We start from the raw sequence: 21,643 nt of genomic DNA, 5'->3' as shown, positions 1-21,643 counted from the left end.
GAGTAATAAATGAGACCATTGACGTAAGCTTTGATGTTGTCGGAGCTTCTGTGGAGCTTAGGCACCTAAGTGGATATTTTTATATATAATCCTTTTTTTTTACTCTTTCCCCTTATCTACGTTTAGGAAGTGATACATCAGGGGAGGGGGGATATATGTTTATATTAAAAAAAAGGAGAGAAAGGCTAGCCTGCGCTACGGCGGCTTGGTATTTCCAGCAAAGAAATAACAGAAAGAAAGAGAAAAAGAGGAGCCGTACACGAAATTGGTCGCAGTTCCTAAACGAACTTTCAGCGTTCTCCAAAACTCCCCAACCCTTGGTCACGTGACCCCTTCATTTAATACGGGAAACGATCGGAGCGACCTTGATTTCGTCCGCCGAGGCATCCATAAATTGCATCCAATGATCTCTAAATAGCCATTGCACAAGCCAAGTGTATGCGAGTTGTAGGCAAAGCGGCTTTGTTTTATAGGCTCAGCTTACATTAGGGATCATGTAATACCACCCGCGAGAACTTATTCATTTACCACCTGGGTCCGCCCTTATTGGGAAGGCAACACTGTGTGCAACTTTTCTGATCCCATTAATACTGACGCACCCTAGTGGGGCTCCTGCGTGTAAATAATAACGTGGTATCCTTCGGGGTCCAACCTTGCGTGAGTGATAAGATAAAGTGTCGTTGCTTATGGTGGGAGTCGTCCTCGTGAATGTGTTCTAAATGCGCAGTGTCTCAGTGGGGGATTCGGTGAGAAGGTTATGGTATGGGATTCCTTATTGTCTGGAGTGTTTGCGTCGCTGTGCATGTTGCTAACTCACGTCATAGGTGCATGCATGTTATAATTTCGTGAGCATTCGAAGTTGATGCATGGTTACTGAAAAAAAAAAAAAGAGAAACATTTGTTGCGCGAAAACTTCGTAAACGATGATGACGCTGCACGTCCAGTGGTACCGCAGCTTTCTTGTTACATATGTTTTCACTTCAGTTATGTCACAGTGAGGCACAATTTCTGAACCAATGCCTTCAACCACACCATTGCTAGGTCACATTGTTCTAACCCCATTCATACCTAAAAAAAGAAAAAAAGAACTTGGGTATTTCAAACATTGGCTGTTTTGCGTTTACTGGTCGTTTAATGTTCACTTGGTGCAGCTAGTTCTTTGCTACACTTGCTTACTTGTTACTTTGCTACGCTGGTCGCGTTATGAATGACAAGACTAGTTTGCGCAGCAAAAACAGTATCATTCCAATTTTAGTACACGTATATTGGAAGCAAAAATAGTGCCAACAAATAAAAGAAAGCGGCACTATTATCCTTACCAATACCACCAACATCGACATCGTAATCATCCCCAAACAGCCTCATCATCAGTATGAACATCATCGCCGCCTTGTTGTTCGTGAAAGCCGTCGCTATTCGAGAAACCGACGACGACACGAGCACGGACGGCGTTACGATGCTGCGATCTTCAGGCGATGCCAGCAACGCGCCCCTGTATCAATCGACGGCTGAAACTACGCAAGCAACCCATACCGAGTGACCGCATCATGTCAAAACAGGGATTTCGTGACAACACATTATATTCGTCTGTGAGGATATTTAATATACATCAAAAGTAAACATCCTTACAGCATTTCGTGTTGCGAAACACGCATTTCGAAAACATCCTGTCAAGCGTCCGGCGAAGATATCTACATATTACTTGAAAATTATGTAAATAAACCGTGAAAAGGAAAAAGTGAACGTACACCACGCTGCACTGCACCGAAACAGTTTCGAATACCGCAACATCGCACTTTGGATGCAACCATTGAAAACGACACGTGACATTGGAAAACATATTGCCGCACCAGAGTCATAGTAGGGGGGCCTTGCGGTATGTGTCTAATTACGACAGGAAATTGTAAAAACACACGCTGCTGCCTCATGCATAGTATGCATAGTCATGCATAGTATGACGCATGTGACGCATCCCCATGGTTTCCCATGTCACGTGGCTCAAAGGCTGCGCGTGACGTCATATGTAGGAGCTTCATTGGCGCAATCGGCGCTGTGGGTTGCTGTAACAAGGGAAGCGGTGTTTCCAGGATTTGTGGCCTTTGTAGCTCCGTGAAATGTATGATTACTTTTTCCTTATAATGTCGATCCGGGCTCCAGCCTGAAAGCGTGCAGACGTCGGAACAACAGCAACAGCTACATGCATGACGATGAGATGAGGTGCAGACATCGGACGTGCAGGCATCTAAGGTGATAAAAGCAGCTTTCCTCGTTAAGCTATGGCGTTCCAGCAAAACGTTTCGTAGTTGCTGGGTGCTTTATTTCTTGTAATGTCCCCAACAGGAATTCGTAACGACACAGTATTGTAGACCGTTTCCCTTCCAGAACGTTCCCAAGAATAATTTTATTCTTGGGTAACTTGGGTAATTTTATTCTTGCAACTTATTATTTAAAATTATTCTTGGGAACGTTCTGGAAGGGAAACGGTCTACAATACTGTGTCGTTACGAATTCCTGTTGCGGACATTACAAGAAATAAAGCACCCAACAATTATAAAACGTCTCCTTTTTATACTTTATAATTTTGTCTCCTCTTTTCCTCCGGTTCCCTCTCTAGTATAGATAACTTGGAGTAGAGTTACACGTACAGTTTTTACGGCATTAATAATTCGCTGTCCTAAGGCACGAATCAAATATGATCATGGGTGATGTCACAGTGTACGGTACGGGGATGAATGTTGCCCACCTGAAGGTGCTTTAACGAGTGCCCCAAATCTCAGCACACAGCACGTCGTATCGAGGGTCCCCTTCCCCCACATGCCGCAAAGTTGCTGCCGTCCTCGGTCGGGTTCGACCACGCAACTTTAGAAGACGTCCGACAAGGGACACAAGTTACCGAGTGATACTGAAAGAGGCCTCGGTGGCTCAGTCGGTAGCGTGTTCGCCTTCTGATCCCGAGATCGCGGGTTCGAACCCGGCCGAGGACGCCAGCAACTTGGTGGCAGGGTACAAGTTGCTTAGACACGCCGTCTTCCGCGAGGGACGTTAAATACGGGGTGCCGTGTGATGAGCTTTCATCGCACGTTAAAGAACCCTCAGGTGGGCAAAAGCAATCCACAGACCGACCGCTGTGGCGTCGCTCATGATCTCAGTTGTCTCGCGACGTAAACACCCAATTATTATTAGATACTGAAAGAATGGCTAGGAAGCAAGCGAGCGGGTGACTAGAATGCATGATGAAAAAAAAATAAAGAAAAATAAAAAAGAAACCGAGATTAGGCAGACGACGAAAAACGCACAAGCACAGACGAAGTCTCAAGAAGTCCGAGTGAACAAACAACAACAACTTTGTTTTAATGATGATTATTGGGGAGGCTCATCGCCAGGATGACTAGAGGAGAGTCACTACTGAAGCTTGCCAAGTGTGGTATGTTGTGGAAAGGACCAGAGTGACTTGAAAGGGAAAAGAAAGGTCGGTGCATGAAGGGGGTGGTTGTTCACTGTCTTTTATTGCAACTAAATCGGCTGCAACATATCATAACTTTGGCGACGCTCGTACTTCGTACACTTATAATACTCGTTGTACTACATATATGTATACTTCCACGTACACCTACGTGTTCCATGTGCATCAAATACCAGCTATAATACGACTTGTAACCCTATAGTACAAATACTTCTGAGTGCATAATATTTCTTCCATATTCTATGAACTGCTGAAGGGGAATCCCCCCTAGAAGTGTTAGATGGACGAAATTCATGGACAAACGTCGCTGACGTTTTTGGCAGGACGCCCCCCTTTTGCGAGTGCGAAAAAAGAGAGAGAGAGAAAATGTCGGCTGACATATTTCACGACGGAACGATGGTGCGCGTAGCGGAAGAGTCGGCGTCTATATTGACTCTGTCTCTATTTGCGTCCCCAAGTGACTCAGAAGAAGGCGCGGTGATGAAACGGGAGCAGCCGGTTTGGGTGTCCTTACGATTTGTGGGATCTTTCCAGCTTCGTTATGACGCCTGTCAAAAAATGCTGTTTCTTCGTTTCTTCGAGGGAAGACTATATGACGGAAGGTTGAGAAAGTGTCTTCGAGACTGAATGAGATAGAGCTTGCAAGGGAGGCTTGTCACGCGTTGTTATGTGTTCTGCTTTGCACGATGAGTATTAAAAAAAAAAACGAAAAAAAAAAACGAGAGTTACTTTTCTAAGTGTCGCGGTTGACGCGTAAAGCCCTGACGCAGTGACGTCACTAGAGTACCCTTCACCCGATGCGCGAGCTCTGTGCGTCACTTCCCCTCCCCCAAGAATAGATACCTTTCCATACCGGGCGATGCACGATAAATAACAATATCATACCACAAGCAGAAAAAAAAAAAATCACGCGCTTGCAAAGAGCTCGTCATGCTGTTTTTAGCGCAATCGCGTCGCAAAGAAAAAGAGCAAGCGCCGGTAATAGTGCGGCGCGTCACCCCCTTCCGTCGCGTCAGTCGGTGAGGATCGCGTCCCTGGCATCCCCCCTAGTGACGCCACTGCTCCGTCAGAGGAGGCCTGTCCATTCCTATTGGTCCTTGAAACCACGTGACCTCTACCTGTGGCGGCGACTGGCGGATATACTTGCCGCGATGAAAGGGGGTTGCGCCGTTCCTGCACAGATTACAACGCGTGGGATGCAAATGAATTTTCTTCCTTCCCCACACATATGTAATGCGTGGGGCAAAGCCACCTTTACGATCTATCTTCGCGCTTTGCCATGACTGCTACGAGCCACGCCTAATTGAGGCGTATGCAAGTGCTCCTGCAGCCTGCGCGTCATATTCGCGCGACCTCGAAGGTGTAACAAACGAGCGGATCCTGTATCCACTTCGCCACACCGCATTTTTTGCGGGTATTCTATCTCAGATACCGGATCTGCAACGCATGAAAGCGTCAGGTGAGAGAGACGTCGGACAGTAAAAGTTTTTACGAGTGCACGGAACTCGGTCGTAATGAAGGCGAGCGTCGCTTTAACGACCTTCATTAGGAGACTTAATTAGGCGCTCCCTAACATATCTAAGCATTCATCCTTCACCTCGCCCTCATAACCCGCCTTTGAAAAACAGTCTCCTGTTACTCATCGCCGGTTTCATGCGCTTCTTTGAGAAGTTCACAGTACCGTGTAAGAAGGACAGGAAAGACGTTAAAATTATTTTCTCTATCCTCCTCTCAGTTTCATTTCGCTCCTGTGATGTGATATGGTAAAGACTTTTAAAGATGTGACGTTTACTTCATTGCATTTAGTGTTTTCCATTTCTGTACGCGATTCGTTTTCGTTCCATGTAATTTGCCGTGACGTTCGGAAATATTCATCATCATCAGTGTATTTGTTGTTGCTGTTACATTGACGATCGAATAACCACTGTGTCCACGTAAGGGGTCTTTAACGTGCGCTCAAATCTCAGGACGCGGTACCCCGTACTTAACCTTAACTTCCTTCGCGAGAAGGACAACGTACCTGTAGCCACTAGGCAAACTTGTATCATGCCGCCAGTTCAATTAGTCTTTTCGATCAACTGGTCCACCGAGGCAGGTCCCGTTTATTAGATGACGCGAGGAAATTGTCACGGGTTTATGAACACCTCGGCATATATTTCGAATATGAAATATGTGATGTGATGTGAGAGAGAGAAAAAAAAAAAAAAGCCACGACAATATGTGTTCATCTAATGTTCTATAGCTTACATGAATGACACTGGGATCATGTGCACTGTTGTACACTCGATTACATGGAGCAACTTCTCTCTCACCATAGGACGCACCATCAAAAACAACAACAATAAATGATGGAGAAGTGATGATGACGTGGGATGTTTCCCCGTGATAGCCATAGGTGCAGTCAAACCCGGTGATATGCAAAAATATATGCGGAAAACATGCCTATAGCGCGTCTTGTATTCTGGTGCACTTTTCTGGAGGGCGGAAGGTTCTGCGGCGGTCTTTTGACGCAGGTAAAATAATTATTGTACCAGGTAAGGACTATAGCACATTATGTGAAAGTACTCAAAGTTCGATATCAAAGTTTCCACGTTGCATTTTACTGGCAAACTGAAAACGCGTATTGGGTTCTGGGCACGAGTAACGACACCCAGCTTCATTGGGGCCGCCACTGATCGTAGACGACTCTAAAACTCTCTGTTGAGGGTAATGAAGTTTAATAGCTTGCACCGACGAAGTCTCTCTCGTGCCTCTACGGGAATAATAACCAACTGTTTCCCTCTGCTCTGTCAGTTGCACGTGGCATGCAAATAAGGGGCATCGGATGTGCGCATGCGTATACGTCGTCGTGTGCAATGGTCACCTACGAGTGAGTGGACAGAAAAAAGCACGCTCTATTCCTTTCTCACACGGCGGCGGTGAATCGCCCACCCCATCACCATCCAATATGTATGTGTGTGTGTGTGTGTGTGTCACAAAATAGAATATTATGTCAAGGAAAAGCGTTGACTACACGATGGCGTGTGTAGAAGGTACGTCTTTTCTTCTCTCCAGGAAATGCAAGCAGGCGTAGCCAGGACCTACTCTATTAAAAACCTGATAAGTTGATAAGTATTTTTTTTAAATATAGATCAATTGAATTCGGCACCCGACCAATTTTGCTACAAAGATAACCAGAGTTCCACAGCAAAGTGGCCTTACATACGCATCTCAAGTGTGTTGACCTTAGTGTTGGTCCATTATAATAACGTTACACCATAAAGATGAGAGTCGACAACATAAACACGTTGGCAATACGCTATTTCGGCGCATAAATCACAGAAGGATAGCGTGGACCGAAGTTAGACAAAAATGTAGATAAGTATAAACTAATATAACTGTAGTGAGAACACACAAAAACAATGCAGTTAAGCGCCGCTTACGAAGTAAGAGGGTTGAGAAAAGTGGCTCATCGAGCGACGTCTAGCGGAAGGAACAAGACTTAGGGGCCCGCTCAAAAGATGATATCAACACTAGATATTTGGGTCGACAGCTAAAGTAAATATTGGCTCTAGAAGAAGTGAAGACGGCGTCAAAAGACGAGTGTACAGTCCTTGCTTGGTCTCTCCGTGTTTGTTTTACGTGTATCATTGTTTCTACGTTGTTTTCCGTTGAGGCAACAGAGTAGGGCCTGCGGCGTCCGGAAGCACACGCTGGAAGACGATTGATTTGGAAGGGATGTGCCAAGGAACGTAATGGAGTGATTAGCCTCGATAATGCGGACGCTGGCTTCTTGTACTCGCAAGCACGAAACAGAGACGGGATAGATAAAAAAAGAAAAGAAAAGAAAAGAAAGAGGGGATGTAAATGAACTCACACAGGTCAGAAAGGCAAACAAGATAGCGATGTTATTACTACATGGACACAGGGAGAGATACCGTGAGATAAACTGATGTTCTGAGGCTGGAACAACATAGAGGGGACAGATACAAACAAAGCCTCAAATTGCCTAAGAAATCAACGACGAAATCGACGATTCACCGTTGATTTCTTAGGCAATTTGAGGCTTTGTTTGTATCTGTCCCCTCTATGTTGTTCCAGCCTCAGAACATCAGTTTATCTCTTGTTCAACAGGTGCCGCTTGCGTCGATTTCCGTCGTATGAATGTGTGTATGAGTGAGCAAATATGTAAGAGTGAAAGGAGGGTGAGTGAGAGTGAGTGGCTGGTTTGTCGTCCCTTCAGATGACGCACCCCGAAAGTCGCTGGAGAGGCGTGTTAGCTTAGCTCAATTGGTAGAGCCCTGGACCGGCAATCCAGAAGATGTGGGTTCGATGCCTACAGCTGGCTAACCTTTTCAGTGACTTTCATCTTTCATCAGAGATACCGTGTTTGTCGCAACAAAGCAACTGAGGAGATCCTGAGGAATACCATGCAGCGTTAGATTCAGGTGCACTCGGGAGCAGAGCCAATAGAGTTGTGGTTTAGGTTTTCTTTCTTTCTTTTTAGTTCACCATATTGCAATTGACAATTGCCAAAAAAACTCTGTGGTCCCTTAGCTGATGCCAGTGACGGGTCCACTAAATTCATACATAGTGTGGTAATTGCAGTCGGGCAGATATTCTCAGGAATTAGTTGCAACCGTATAATAAAAATAGAGTAACACAGTAACGCCTCACAAGAAGAATAAGTTGTTAATAAGTTTGTTTGTGTGAAATGTTTGTTTACAAACATGGGACTATAAACACAAGATTATCATCATGTGCTCGAAAGAAGAAAATTCACAAAATGCATAATTTTACATACTTCAAAAGCTCATATACAGGAGTGTAATTATGACCCCAGCAGCGCCCTCGGACATTGCCACCATCACGATCGCGTCCAGCATCGTCATCGCCACTTCGATCATTCCCGTCATCTCTCATCGTCATCCCTCATCATTGTCACCACTCATATTAGACCCCTAGCTATGGGGTAGCGTTCCACTCCTAGAGTGGAAAACCTCCACACTTCATCATCACAATACATATGTTGTTGTTGTTACAGGAGTGTAAGCTGAAGATTACAAACCTATAACCAACGAAACCCATGACAACATATACAATATTATTACCATACACTGAAATGATCACTAATAACGTATTGGCGGCATGCCGCCGCCGTCGTGTTTGTCTCTGCTCTACGAATCTCAGAGTTTTACTCCTTGAGGCAAAACGCCCATAACACCCAGTCTTGGCTCGTTTTAAAGTACACATTTGTGATGGCACCCGTAAATCGGGATGTGAGTCATAAACTCCCCATTCATCATCTCGAAATAAAGTTGTTGTTTGTTCACTTCACCGAGTTGCCGAAGGAGCTGAACTATTTGAAATACCTCCTAGACGTATTTATAATAGCGGTAATAAGTAGACATTACAGCCGCACAGCAGACTTCACAAATGTCTACACTGTTCCCCCTGAAGTCGACCCAAGGCGCACACTGACCACAGGCTCTCTACGTCTATACTGTACTCGTAACCTCAGTTGCCTCGCGACGCTGACACTGAATTAAAAAAAAAAGCTTCAAAGTGTGAGTTCCATTCATATTATCTTATATTATGGCGGTTGGTGTGTATGACGGGTGGACGCCTACCGTTGCAACATTTTCCGACAGTGGCCAGCAGCCGAGCTGCGCACAGAGCTGTGAAGAAACACATGCCATCAGCATTCAAGATAGCAGCCATTATTCTGAGCTACTTGCATTCCGTCCACGCGCCCATTTCAGACGGTCCGCCAGACAAACTCCCATTTCGAAGATGCCCCTCGAAACCGCAATCGCTCCTCCTTCCTCCTCGTCCACAGCTAAGCCATTTTCAGTAAACAGTTTCTTGACAGTTTTTTTTTTCCCTTTCGCAGACGATCTTTTTTTTTCCTTTAGTCCAGGACGCGTCGAAAATTCTGACGTAACAACTGTTTATTTGACAGGTCGAGATTTCCGGGGATTTGGAGAATCCCAGAAGGTTTTAGAGAAATCTTTATCCCTTAACCCGATTGACCATCTGTGCGACGCTTCAGAGGGAAACGAGCTGAAAAACTTGGGCTTCGGTTTTGGCATCGGCTCTTTCTTTTCGATAAAAGAGAAGTGTCTTATTTTGTGATGTTGCTGTTGGTGAAGAGCTCTCCAGCGTGATATGAGTAATTTTGCTTCGAGGCGACGTCATAACACCGGCAGAATAAATTTTCGTCGATAATATTTGTCAGTTGACCGAACACTGAATCGCACGAGTGGAAAGAGTTTAAAACATGCAGGACTAATGATTCTTGTTGTTACGCGAACACGAGACAGAAAAAAAAAAAAAAAAAAAAAATAGGGAGATAAAAATTATGGGATCGTAGATAAGCGCGTGTATCACCCTGCAACGGCTATGAACAGATAATAACGACGATAATGCAAGAAAGAAGGCACGCACGAACACCAGAAAAAGGGAAGAATGTCACGTGTACTGAAAGCATATATCCGCTTCTGCTTGCCATACTAAAATGAAAGGGGAAAAAATGAAAGAGTAAATGTTGTTCGTGCCGTATCAGCGCCACGAAGCAACGAAAAAGTAAATGTTGTGGCGGTTCATCTGTAATCGCGTCGGTTAATGCGCTAGGAACGTTTTACTTGAACTAGGTCCACGTTAAAAAAAAAAAAAATCTATTTCAAGCTGTTTGTTCCAGTATTTTTGAGGGCGGTAATATGCGAATAATGGCGCCCAGAAAAAGATAAACTGATGGCAGCCAGCTGTTCCTGTATCTACCGAACCATTTACGTTGACATCAAAAGCATTGGTCGTCAGCTATGCGCGCGTCCCGGCGTAGTTTCACTTGTCGTCTGCTAGCTGTAAAGCGGACGAAAATGGTGCCACTATTCGGACAGTGCTCTGCGCCTGAAGGCAATGTAAACAGCAGGCGCAGCAGACGGCCCTTTGTTTCCAAACATCTGACGTCACGATAAGACTGGTTCGAGGTTATATTTTGCTGTGGTGGGCAAGAAGCGGGAAAAACGCGTCGGCTGATAGGCTGAAAAGGCCGATAAGATTGTTAGGTGCACACCAGCAAGCTTTGCGCAGCGGCGAAACCTAATCGATGACGTAGGGGCGCAGGTCGTCCATACGACAAAACAAAGGCGACAAGGTAGCTATACTGAGAGTCGCCTTGTCTTATGTAAGATATAACTTCTTATTACGCCCCGACCGTGTTGATGTCCTCCTCACACAATACCGGCCATCCACTAGTCCTACTCTTCTTTACACTGGCCGCGATTGTACGTACCAGCCGTATCGACAACACTCCCACTGATAAAAACTCAACGCAGTCACTCACATCCCTGTCATCGCGCCTCTCTTCTCGAGATCGCAGAGACGCGGGAAAGCTCCCCTGGGAGCAAAGTTTTGCCGTCACGGTCATGTAAACGCACTGGCGAGCACCAAAGCCTCGTTTTTGTACAGAGGGGGAAAATCCACGCCATTTTGTTTGTGTCAGGAAAAAACAAAGCGAGAACGACATTATCGGTCCGTAAACTGGCAGCAGTCTTCTGGATCGAGATTAAATGAAGATGGATTGCCGTGAGGAAAGATGCTCCCACCGGAATGGTTGCGTTGCGCGCCGAGTAAGAGAGGGACGATCAAAGTCTCGCGAAAGAGTGAAATGGGGTTCGGTGGGACAAAATATGACACACGAGCAGGTTTTCACCGGAGCGGATGTGCTTGCTCAATGCCTGTGTGTTTTCAACACCTGGTTGATGACACGAGAGAAAGTTTTCAGAGTTACCGTATATTGAGATTTTTAAACATGATTGACAGCTTGTTAATTTCGTGTATATACTCACATTAAAAACGACAGTCTGACCGAGGGATAAACTAGGGTTCTGGCCCTTATACGGTATACGATGACCGCGCGATGATGGAACCGAAACCCGACGCTCTAACGAATTGTAGCGTTGTGTTTCCAGAAGTATAAATTTAGGGTTCAACGGGAATTCTAATAGCGTAGATCTCATACGATTGTACGTTAAACGCAACGCCGTTGTTCTGGAGGCAAATGTTAATTCTGAGTAAACTGATAGCCACTGTTTACAAGTGCCGAACGTTGCCACACCAGCACTGGACAGCTGTTTCGGCCTTCTTGGGCCTCTTCAGCAGCGCGCAGGTGGGCAACGTTTGAGTGGGTGGTGTCAGAAGGTTACGTGGAATGTGATGTCCTCCCGTCAGGGTGAGAGACTCATCATTGCAAGCCCATCAGTGCAAAGCCAGTGAAGTACAGACAGGTTTCTTAAGACAAACCGTATATTTTTTTTCGTCAACTCAGCCTCAATACTTTATAAATGATAATTTTAAACGTAACTTTATTGAACATATTAGAAAATATGAGCGATCTAGAAATTATAGTATAGGCGTTGCTTTTCAGTTCAAATTCGCGGGGTAAGTGGTCCGTTAAAGCGTGCTTTGCCTGCATAAACACCAAGTTTCCAGGAGAAGCCAACTTTACACTTCGGGCCTCGTTAACATTGGCAACATTTCTTTGAGTCGGAAGTATCTAAAAGGCTCCAAAACGTCAGTTGAGATCGAGCTAAGTCAATCCACGAAACTCAACTGTAAGTTTTTAAACGGTTTACACACGTCTGACATTTGCGAAGCATTGCTCGATTTAGTACACGTACTTTTGAGCTGTAACGGACAAAAACGTTTATCTCTACCACCATCAGGAGATTAGATGAGATAACAAGACAAAAGCATCAGATTGCATAGCAAGATTAGATAATGGACTGGCATTGTAGGCTGCGGGTAATTTGTTTCCCTCGTGTAAAGGTGACCAGCGGCATGGCCGAGCGTGGTTAAGGCATCCCGCTCGTTAGTGGTAGCCAAGGTCGTACTGAAGTCTGGGAGGTGCTGGGTTCGAATCCTACCACCGGCTGTGCTGTCTGAGGTTTTCCCCTGGGTTTTCCGAAGACTTTCCAGACAAATGTCGGCACAGTACCCCCTGAAGTCGGCCCGGGACGCACACTAACCCCCCCTGTCCCCCCCTCATTGCTGCTGTCCTCTCTCCATCTGTCCACATCTGTACGTCGCTCATAGCCACAGTTGCATCGCGTCGCTAACATGGAATAAAAAAAAGTGTAAGGGCGCCAAGAGTAATAAAAAATATATTGAATATCGTCAGAGGCACTGCGAGTCGAGATATCAGCGGCACTGCCCTTTAAACTATTAAAATTTTTATTTTATTTATAAGATTAGAAGGACAGATCGAGTGAAAGCACTCTCTCATATCAGGTCTCGTAGCTACATATCATGCGAGACGCTATTTTGCGACGGCGTCTCAATAACTTCAACATTAGTGACGTCAAAGACTTGATCCGTGTTCCCCCGGCAGTGTTCATCTAATGACAGAATCACTGGCCATATATTACGTATACGCTAGGGCAAATTAAAACCCTAGCATCGGAGTACCCGATTTGGCTATCCACACTTCAACAGAAAACCGAGTCTGAATACGCTTTTCCTTCTGGCGACAGGATGTCATTAGCAGAACATTCTATTCAACGTCCTTTCACCGGCAGCCGTACTCTCTCGCTGTCCACATTTTCTGTGCCACACTCAGTCATTAACCTGCCTCTGAGCGTATCAACTTTAAACTCTGATTCGCTACAGACACTTAAAAAAGAAACTGTCGACGCTGATTGGATGGCAATATTAGAAGAACCTACATAGTGAACGGGATGAACTGAAGAGAGAAAACACGTTAAAAGTAACACTTGAAGTGAGCAAAAAGAGAAACGTACCTTCAACCATATGCTGTAGCTTCATATGTCTTTCTTTACTGCTAAGACTTCTTGTTTGAGTAGGACCGACATTGGCCAGCTGCAGGAACAGCCATTACTATATTTACATTATGCACGACCGTTTAAGCGAGCCTAGAATCGAAAGAGAAGGTCATTAAAAGGAACGCTTCGAGGAGTGTATATTTTCGGACACTGTAATCGCACGCAGCCACGTTTAATTCTTGTATTGCCTTCACTGTTCGACATGGACTGCTCGAAACGTGTTTGACGTCGAACGCTTTGTCCGATTCTAATTGTAGTCAGATGACAAATATAGTCTCGTCGATACTGGTGTTTCACCTCTCCGAAGGTCGTACGTTCAGATGGGCTGAAGACCTACGTACCATTGTGGTAGTAGTCGTAGGAGCAATGGGTATTTGCAGTGAGGCCGTGTTTACAGTGTCGCTAGTGCGATAACACATAGGTGTTCCTATTTGCACTGACATTTAAACAACGCTTTCCACGAATGAAACCGTATGAGGGGGCACAAAACATTAAGAATTAGGACAAAAAATTAAAAATGAACGTTGATGCACAATGATCCTCGAAAGAGATTTATGTACCGTACACCTGAATTATAACAACAGCAATAATAAATGATGACGATGAGATGGGGTGTTTCACCTCGGTGGTGCGGTACCCTACCCCATTGCACGTGGAACATTATGTGAAGGTGATGAAGGAAGGGTGAAAACACGAGAAAGAACTACAGCGTCTGGAGCAATCCAGTGGACGACAGGAAGTCCATGAACAGGTGAAGAACCCGACGATGGAGCACAGGATCTTCATAGGGGCCAATGAGTGCAGCTAAGGTGACCGGCCTCTTGCTGATACGGGCAAGCTCATCACACAATATCCGCCTTCGCGGGCAGTAGAGTGAATATTCCATAAGAATGTGCTGGACGGTCGCCACGACACCGCAGGTGGAACAGAGGCCCGTGTCACAGCATCTGATCATGCACTTGAATTGCGGGGTGAAAGCCACATTGAGCCGGAGTCTACGCAGGAGGGAGGTAAAATGGCGTAAAAGACGTGCAGGGAAAGAAAACGACAATTTGGGTCTACCGAATACGTGAGAGATTGAACCGTGATGTCCCGGCGCCATTGCTTCAGAGCCATGGGTTGAAACCATGCAGTTAGTAGGGTCCTTCTGTCACCTCTCGACAGCACAACGGGCACGGCTGTCGGGGACTCGTGGGCAGCCGTTGATTATAACAACAACAACATAGATGAATGGATGATGATGATGATGTGGGATGTTTCCCTGCGTTGAGTGCAGGACCCTACCCCATTTCAAAATGGTTCGCATGAAAGGATGACGAGGGAAGGAAATCCCTACAGTTCGTGAAGGAGGCCGGTGGCCCTCAGAAAGGAAAGAAAAGCGCCAAGTGCACGACACTGATGTCCACGGTTACTTCATGGGCCGAGAACTTTGCAGATGTTGAATGGCCTCTGATCCAGCATTTCAAGTTGACATTTAAAGGCCCGTCGCTCGCGTAGGTACTGGCTGCAGTCTTCCAGAATGTGTCGGATTGTTGCCGGGAAACCACAAGTTGTACACAGCGCCGTGTTGCTGTGGCCCAGCCTATGCCGGAGTGCAGGGGTGAATGCGACGCTAAGTCGTAAACGACGCACGAGAGACGTAAAGAGGCGAGGGAAACCGCCTGGCATTTCAAATAAAAGCGTTGGGTCAACAGCATACAGAAGCGACCACCGGGTGATGTCATGACACCATTCCTCATGGGCCCAAGGCGACGTCAACACGGACAAGAGGGAGCGCCTGTCCCCATTCGAAAGTATGATGGGGACTGCTGAGCGGCGATGGTGAGCCGCAGCAGCTGCCCGATCCGCTACTTCATTGCCTCTTATGCCAATGTGGCTAGGGACCCATTGGAGGGTGAGCCGGTGGCCCCTGTCTTCTAAAACCTTGAGCGTCGTCAGGGTGTTCACTACCACCGGAGCCAAGGAGCCACGGATGCCCATGTTGTCTATGCACTGCAGCGCTGCCCGCGAATCTGTGTAAACCACCCAGAGGCGGTGGTGGTGATCCAAAATAGACTTTAGGAATAGCAGGATGGCATACAACTCCGCAGAGGTGGCCGAGGTGCGGTGCGATAGGCGGAACCCACGTGAAATTGACTCCTCTGGAATTGCAAATGCTGCAGATGAGCCGCCAGTAGTGGAGGAACCGTCCGTATATACGGCGGTTTGGCTTCCGTATGCAGCGTCCATCCACTCCAGAGTAGCCTGCTTGAGGACTGGAGCAGGGGTTTGGCTCTTCGGCCCCTTGATCCCCGGGATGTGAGACGAGATGGATGGTTTCGGCAGTGTCCATGGTGCTACTGAAGAAGCGGTTGGGGCAACAGTGAAGGCAGGTATATGGTCCGTTAGTTCTTGCGCACACTGCGCGATCTTGCTGCGGTTCCACTTACGAAGCTTCTGTGCCAGTGGGTGGCGGCGATGGTGAGCGCGCAATCGCAAATAGTGGCGGAAAGTTTTTTCTCTTGCGGAGGACGCCAATTGGGAGTTCCCTGGCTTCGGCTACCACCATCCTCGTCTCAGCGAAACGCGAAACGCCAAGACAGGTCCGCAAGCTGCGCGCCAAGACGCAACGGAGCTTGTGTTCGGACGTCCGTGATAGTTCGTGCAACACAGGAAGGCTGTAGACTACTGAGCCTCGAACAAGCGCTTTGTGAAGTGCAAGAAGGTCCCGCTCAGGACGTCCCCATTGCAAGCCGGCAAAGTGACATATCACATTTCCCCAACGTTGCGCCTTTGAAGTGAGATAGTCAACGTGTCTTGCCCACGACAGGTTGCGATCCAACACAACACCGAGGAACTTGTGGTGCCTGACCTGCCTTAACGGGGATCCCCCGATGTGTACTTGGAACCGGCGCATCTCTTTCCGGGTAAACGGAAGGGTAGCACTTTTCTTAGGGATGTCCATCCCTGCGTTCAGGAAGTAGGCATGTATGGCATCAAGTGAGCTCTGGAGCCGACGCTGAATTGCAGGGCGAGACTTGCCAACCGTCCAGACGCAAATATCATCAGCATAGATGGACAGATGCACTCTCGGAGGAAGGCACCCCTTGAGGCCCATCAAGACAATATTCAATAACAGGGGCTAAGGACACTTCACTTTAAAAACCTCGGAAGCTGGAGAGGAGTTTCCCCCTCGTTTTATGAGTTCTCCGTTTTCGGACAGTAAATACATTTGTTTGTGGAAATTTATTAAACGTCAACACTAGTACGCTATTTAGAATCCCTTACTTTGAGAAATGCACAAAGTACTATGTACACACGATTGCGTGACCGTGACGTGGGTGATTGTGACTGTAAATACATTTTGGGGGCAGCCAGTACACGCCTAGAATACTAGATGCTTTTTTATAACTCAATTCGTAAAAGGATTAAGGTTCGTCGCGAGGAGGTCACGTGTCTGGAAAACTTTGTGCGTAAGAGAGTTGGACAGTCGTAATACCAAATCGATAAGAGAGTAATTCCACGTTCGCGTAGGATCTGCCAATCTAAAAGATAATCTCCTTCGTGTCACTGCTTTTCCTTCCTGTTCCGGACGTCGTTTAGAAACGACGAGGTAATCCGCATCGAGCGAATCAGCCGTTCCTATGCGGGACCCTCTGCCCCTTTGAAAAGAGGGGCAACACCGGCAGCCCAGCGATTACACAACATGCTATGAGGGGATGTCCTTCGATTAGGACTGTGCAGGTTATCTTAGACAGCAGTTCCGCCGGAAATTCAAGGCCCGGTAGTGTTTCCAGTGAGACCAGGGAACATAGAAAGATCACACACAAGAGAAGTTTGATACAGAGATGTCCCCCTTTGTTACTCTGGCCATGGATAAACTTATGGTCTCCCTATTAACTCTTCAGCTGTGGATTTATCTGCATGTGCTGCTACGTTCTCTAGTCGGTGGTTTTCGTCATAAATATTGCTAATGATATTGTGATTGGTGGGTGTCATCTTTCAACATCATTTCTAGATCTCCAGCCAGTGTTCACAAAGGGATTCAATGATTCTCGCACGTTTTCTATCTATAGGTCATTTTCCACCATACTCAACTTGCCGAAAAGCTCCTATATCATTTCCCAGCTTGCCGAAAGGGGTTTACCTTTCCCCTCAAAGATAATCCGCTTAACTGCATTCGGCGAACTGGGATTCGGCAGATTGGGCTGTGACCGTTTCCAACCAAAAGGATATCATTACTGCGATCAATTGATTATTGCACATTTTCTGACATAAATATATGACAATTATCGTATTACCGTACTATAGCAGCAGAAATTTCTATATTTTTCGTCACGAGGTGCGCATTGCATCTTGAAATCTTCCATGGTCCAGCACACGGCCATTTCTGTTCCGTAGTATTTGCGACTTAATCTCACAAAACTTCGGGCACCCTGGTAATTCTTCCACACCTCGGTCTCTGCATTGACCTTGTATTCTTCAATAATCAGCGCGTCAGCCTCGCCTTTTTTTATCTTCTCTCGCTCAACACGACAGGCTTTATTCTCGGCCACAGAAATAGTCCTTAGTCGATCGCTGAAAAAAAGAACGCGTTCGACACACACGAAGTAAGCACCGGGAAACTGAGAAACCGACAAACGTCAGCGCCATCGGTTTCTCATCGTCAGCCCCGGGTGGACCGGGAGAAAAATTCAATTTTCCCTCCTTCCTTTACCCTCCTCGTTTACACTCGCCTCTTCCGTGGTTATTTCTGCTGCTGGGCAATTTTGAAAAATCAATGCTGGAAAACGATTTGGCTCCAGGCAGGTTTACGTGCTGAAATCACATTGGGGACACGCGTTCGCGATATCCAGTTCTTAAGGACGGAAATCACTGCATCGTGCGCATGTCATCGGATGCGAGGAAATTTAAGATTCAGTGCGTTATGTTTATGATAGGGTTTGCTCTTATCGGGGGAGCTGTGGATAAGTAGTACCCACATAACGTAGAGGCTGCTTTTCACCTCCAGATTAGCAGACTACAGATTGCGGGGTGCCCTGATGACTTCATCAGAGGTGTATGAAGGGACCTGCCTCAGGACGAGTGCCGGCTCTCGTCCTGAGGCAATTCCCTTCATACTTCCTTATCGGTTCGCTAGATTTCTACCCGTCTACATCATCAGAGGTGTGGTCCTCAGGATGGTAAAAAGAATGTTTGATACACCAGCTACTGAAGAAAAAAACTAAGAACCTTCCTGTAGCTACCGTACCATGCATACACGGTACCACGTACAGGATGAAGAGAGTCATCGGGGAAAGGAATGGGGTAAACGTGATACTTCTGTGAACAGAAAGTTACCCAAGCAGCACAATGTACTGAAAGTCGAGTGCAATGGGGGTGGACGGGCAGGTGGAAGGCCTTGAACAGACTCGTGAAACTAAAGAACATTGATAAGACGCAAACCGTCCACCCCTATTGCACTCGACTTGACATGGTGCTGCTTGGGATAGGTTCCCTCGCAGTTTGCGACCTACATAGGTAAGCACACTGATGACAATTCCTGTGGGGTAAGACACAAACAACAACAACAATTTTAAGATGATGAATGGGGAAGGGCAAGACACCAAAACAAGTTTGTTAACTGTAATTCAGGTGTCGTGTACTCCATACCCCTATTCTGTGGAAAGATGTACATCGGAGAGACTGGAAATGTCGAAATGAAAGACTAAAGGCTGGTTACATTACAGCGTTTACGGCTGCGTACGGCGTCTTACGTGTACCTTCGTTCCATCCTGAAGGATGTCCCGTTGCGATGATTCGCTGTCAGCGGACGTGACACGCAAGCGCAACCGTAAACGCAGCAGTGTGAATCAGGCTTTAGGGAACATAAGAATAAGGTAAATTCCGATGACACCATCGGATCTCAGCTGGATGCGCACACCAGTGCGTGCGGGTGTACTCCGGAGTTTCATTCTACTGATATCTTGTACAGATCTACGGACACACATGTTCGACAAGTAGTAGAAACTGTTAATATAGATAAGAAGAAAAACTCATACGTTGGCTTCCATTACTGCCATGTTGACTAAAAAACGAGAGAACCTGATTCAGCTCGGCACTTTGTTTTGGGTAAGAGACAGAAAGAATTGGGGGAGCGGGTGCAAAAACAGGTTTATCAGTTTCGCTATTCTTATTGTATTGTATCGTTTCGTTTGTACTAGAAGGTTGAAAGTGCGACTTCGTCTGTTTGCTCTACCGCCCTTGCGGCTCTACATAATATTTTGTATTAAAAATGCGCATGAGTTGAGTTGAGTTTTCTTTGTTCGCTCGTCACTTTTCACAAGTTATGTACGAACCTGCCCAGTATTTATTGCTTTATGTTCTTTGAGCAGCGTGATCGCGAATAGCCGAGCTGCGGTGTCGAATCTTGGCGTAAACGCAAAATGATGCCTTTCGGAAGCTTCCCTTCAGCGATACTTCACACATTTCTTTGAGAATTCGTTGGTCACTGTTTCCCACACGTACTTTAGTACCACGTTCGCAAAAGCACCAAACAGGTCATGGGCATCCACTGTACTCATCAAACATACCTTATCCGTCTCCGAGGTGTGAGAGCTCGCGGCTCGACTAATGTGTTTCTCCCTTTCCCATCATTCCTTGAACTGCCCCCTGCCGGCCGCTGCTAGAATCTGCTTTCACCACCTGCTACGTGGTCCGAACAACTGTCACGTGACCAACGGTTACGAGTGTTCGCCCGTCATGAGTTGGTGCCAAGAGACGAGTGCTGGTATGTGGGTCAGCAGCATCGATACGCGCATCGAGCGGGAAGGGAACGTGCTACCACAGGGCATCCTGAACATCACACGCTGCAGACCCTTCCTGACCGCTCCATCATATTTTTCGGGCATCCCTTGCCCCTACTGTTTCAAGCCTTGATGTTCCAAGTTCAAGTTTGCGTTCCATCTGTCATCTCCGCACTGCCCGGGATCCGCTTGAACTGAGTTCATCGTCATATTTTCACCACTGATATTAAACCGATTTATGATTGTTTCTGTGTCGCAGTTCCTGATCGTGTTACGCTAGTACCTCGTCGCAACCTTCAGTGATGGTCGCTTTGACCGACCATCGCATACAATAACAAGTTTAATAATAATTAATAAATAATTACAAGTTTACCGGTACGGTCTCACACGATGCAACGAATTGTTCCCTTAAGCACTGATCTGTGAAACAAGTCAGAACACCATACGTGTAGATTAAAACGCTAGAATCCCCACGGAAGTGACGCACAAAGCTTTTTTTTTCTTATCTGCACATCCTAAAGACGAAATAAATTGACTTGAAATGAAAGTAGGCCTTGAGATGTGCCCCTAGTTGTGACTGAAGCACACGGCACGATCGCAGTTTTTAAATATGCGCTTGTAATGTTTACTAAATGTCCCCATAACAAACAACCAGTGATCTACTAACGCAATGAAATAACCTACCGACATTCCCGTCAGATTCGGTCAGACATTCCCGTCAGACATTCCCGTCCGATTCGGCACTTCCATCCCAATGACGTCACAAGACACGGGCAATAGAAAGTCCTGGAAACAAAGAAGCAAAGATTATACGAAAGATGCCACGACCACTCCCATTTTTCTCCTCTCTATTCACTTCCACATGGACAACATTGTGTCCCATAAATACTTCAACCTTGTCTCTGGAGGTTCGGTGGAAAAATCGGTCGATGTCGGAGGCGCAACAGATTTTTGCACCTTATCTATCGCTACGAACACATACTGAGAACACAAAAGATAAAGAGAAAGAGAAAGGAGGAATATGTCTTTTTCCCCCTTTCTTCGTAACTACTTGAGGGTAGGAAGATAGAAGGAAGGAAGGCGAAGTTTCGACTTGTAGAAACGCGAAGCGCCACGTGGAATAGTAACCGATCGATTTTAACGATCCTGTACCGCTGCTTTCTCTGCGTGAAGAGTGGAGGGTAAGTGGAAGAGATGTGTTCCATTTATCACACACCGAGGAGGAGCCCCAGATGGGTATACAGAGTGGAGTCATAGGTGAGGATGACTATAGAATAGACGGTTCCAATTTTCTTTCACACTACCAGTGACGATACCGGTGAGAGCCTGGTATCCGTCAAAATCTTCACGAAATCTCATGATTGCTATCGATAGTCATACGTCACCGAGCTCTGTTGTTTTGCGCAGCAGCAATCGTGGAAAGTGAAATCACGATCAAAATGGAAGTGCTCCAGAACGACATATTTTGAAATACGCTTCGGATGAAGCACAAATATACTACTTATAGTTGTACTCGAGATGGACCAGCTCTCGTGGCATAGTGGTTAGGATGATCGCTTTCCACGCCGAGACCGGGAGGTGACACGGGTTCGAAT

The 21,643-nt window shown here is 46.3% G+C and overlaps 2 protein-coding genes across 3 annotated transcripts in view; one reads left to right on the top strand and one right to left on the bottom strand.

The window, feature by feature from the left end:
• LOC135397305 (uncharacterized) overlaps positions 1-13,311 on the bottom strand; it is a 56,857-nt gene extending 43,546 nt beyond the window's left edge. Inside the window, exon 1 of the mRNA XM_064628786.1 lies at positions 13,243-13,311. Within this exon, the coding sequence (XP_064484856.1) occupies positions 13,243-13,267 (25 nt within the window). The 5' untranslated portion in view covers positions 13,268-13,311. The remainder of the gene's footprint in view (positions 1-13,242) is intronic.
• LOC135397303 (neuroglobin-like) overlaps positions 1-21,643 on the top strand; it is a 156,399-nt gene that overhangs the window by 83,355 nt on the left and 51,401 nt on the right. The window lies entirely within an intron of this gene.

This window comes from Ornithodoros turicata, chromosome 6 (genome assembly GCF_037126465.1).
Source record: "Ornithodoros turicata isolate Travis chromosome 6, ASM3712646v1, whole genome shotgun sequence".
Taxonomy (NCBI): domain Eukaryota; kingdom Metazoa; phylum Arthropoda; class Arachnida; order Ixodida; family Argasidae; genus Ornithodoros; species Ornithodoros turicata.
Note: the sequence above shows the minus strand (reverse complement) of the source record. Positions and strands in the feature narration are given on the sequence as shown.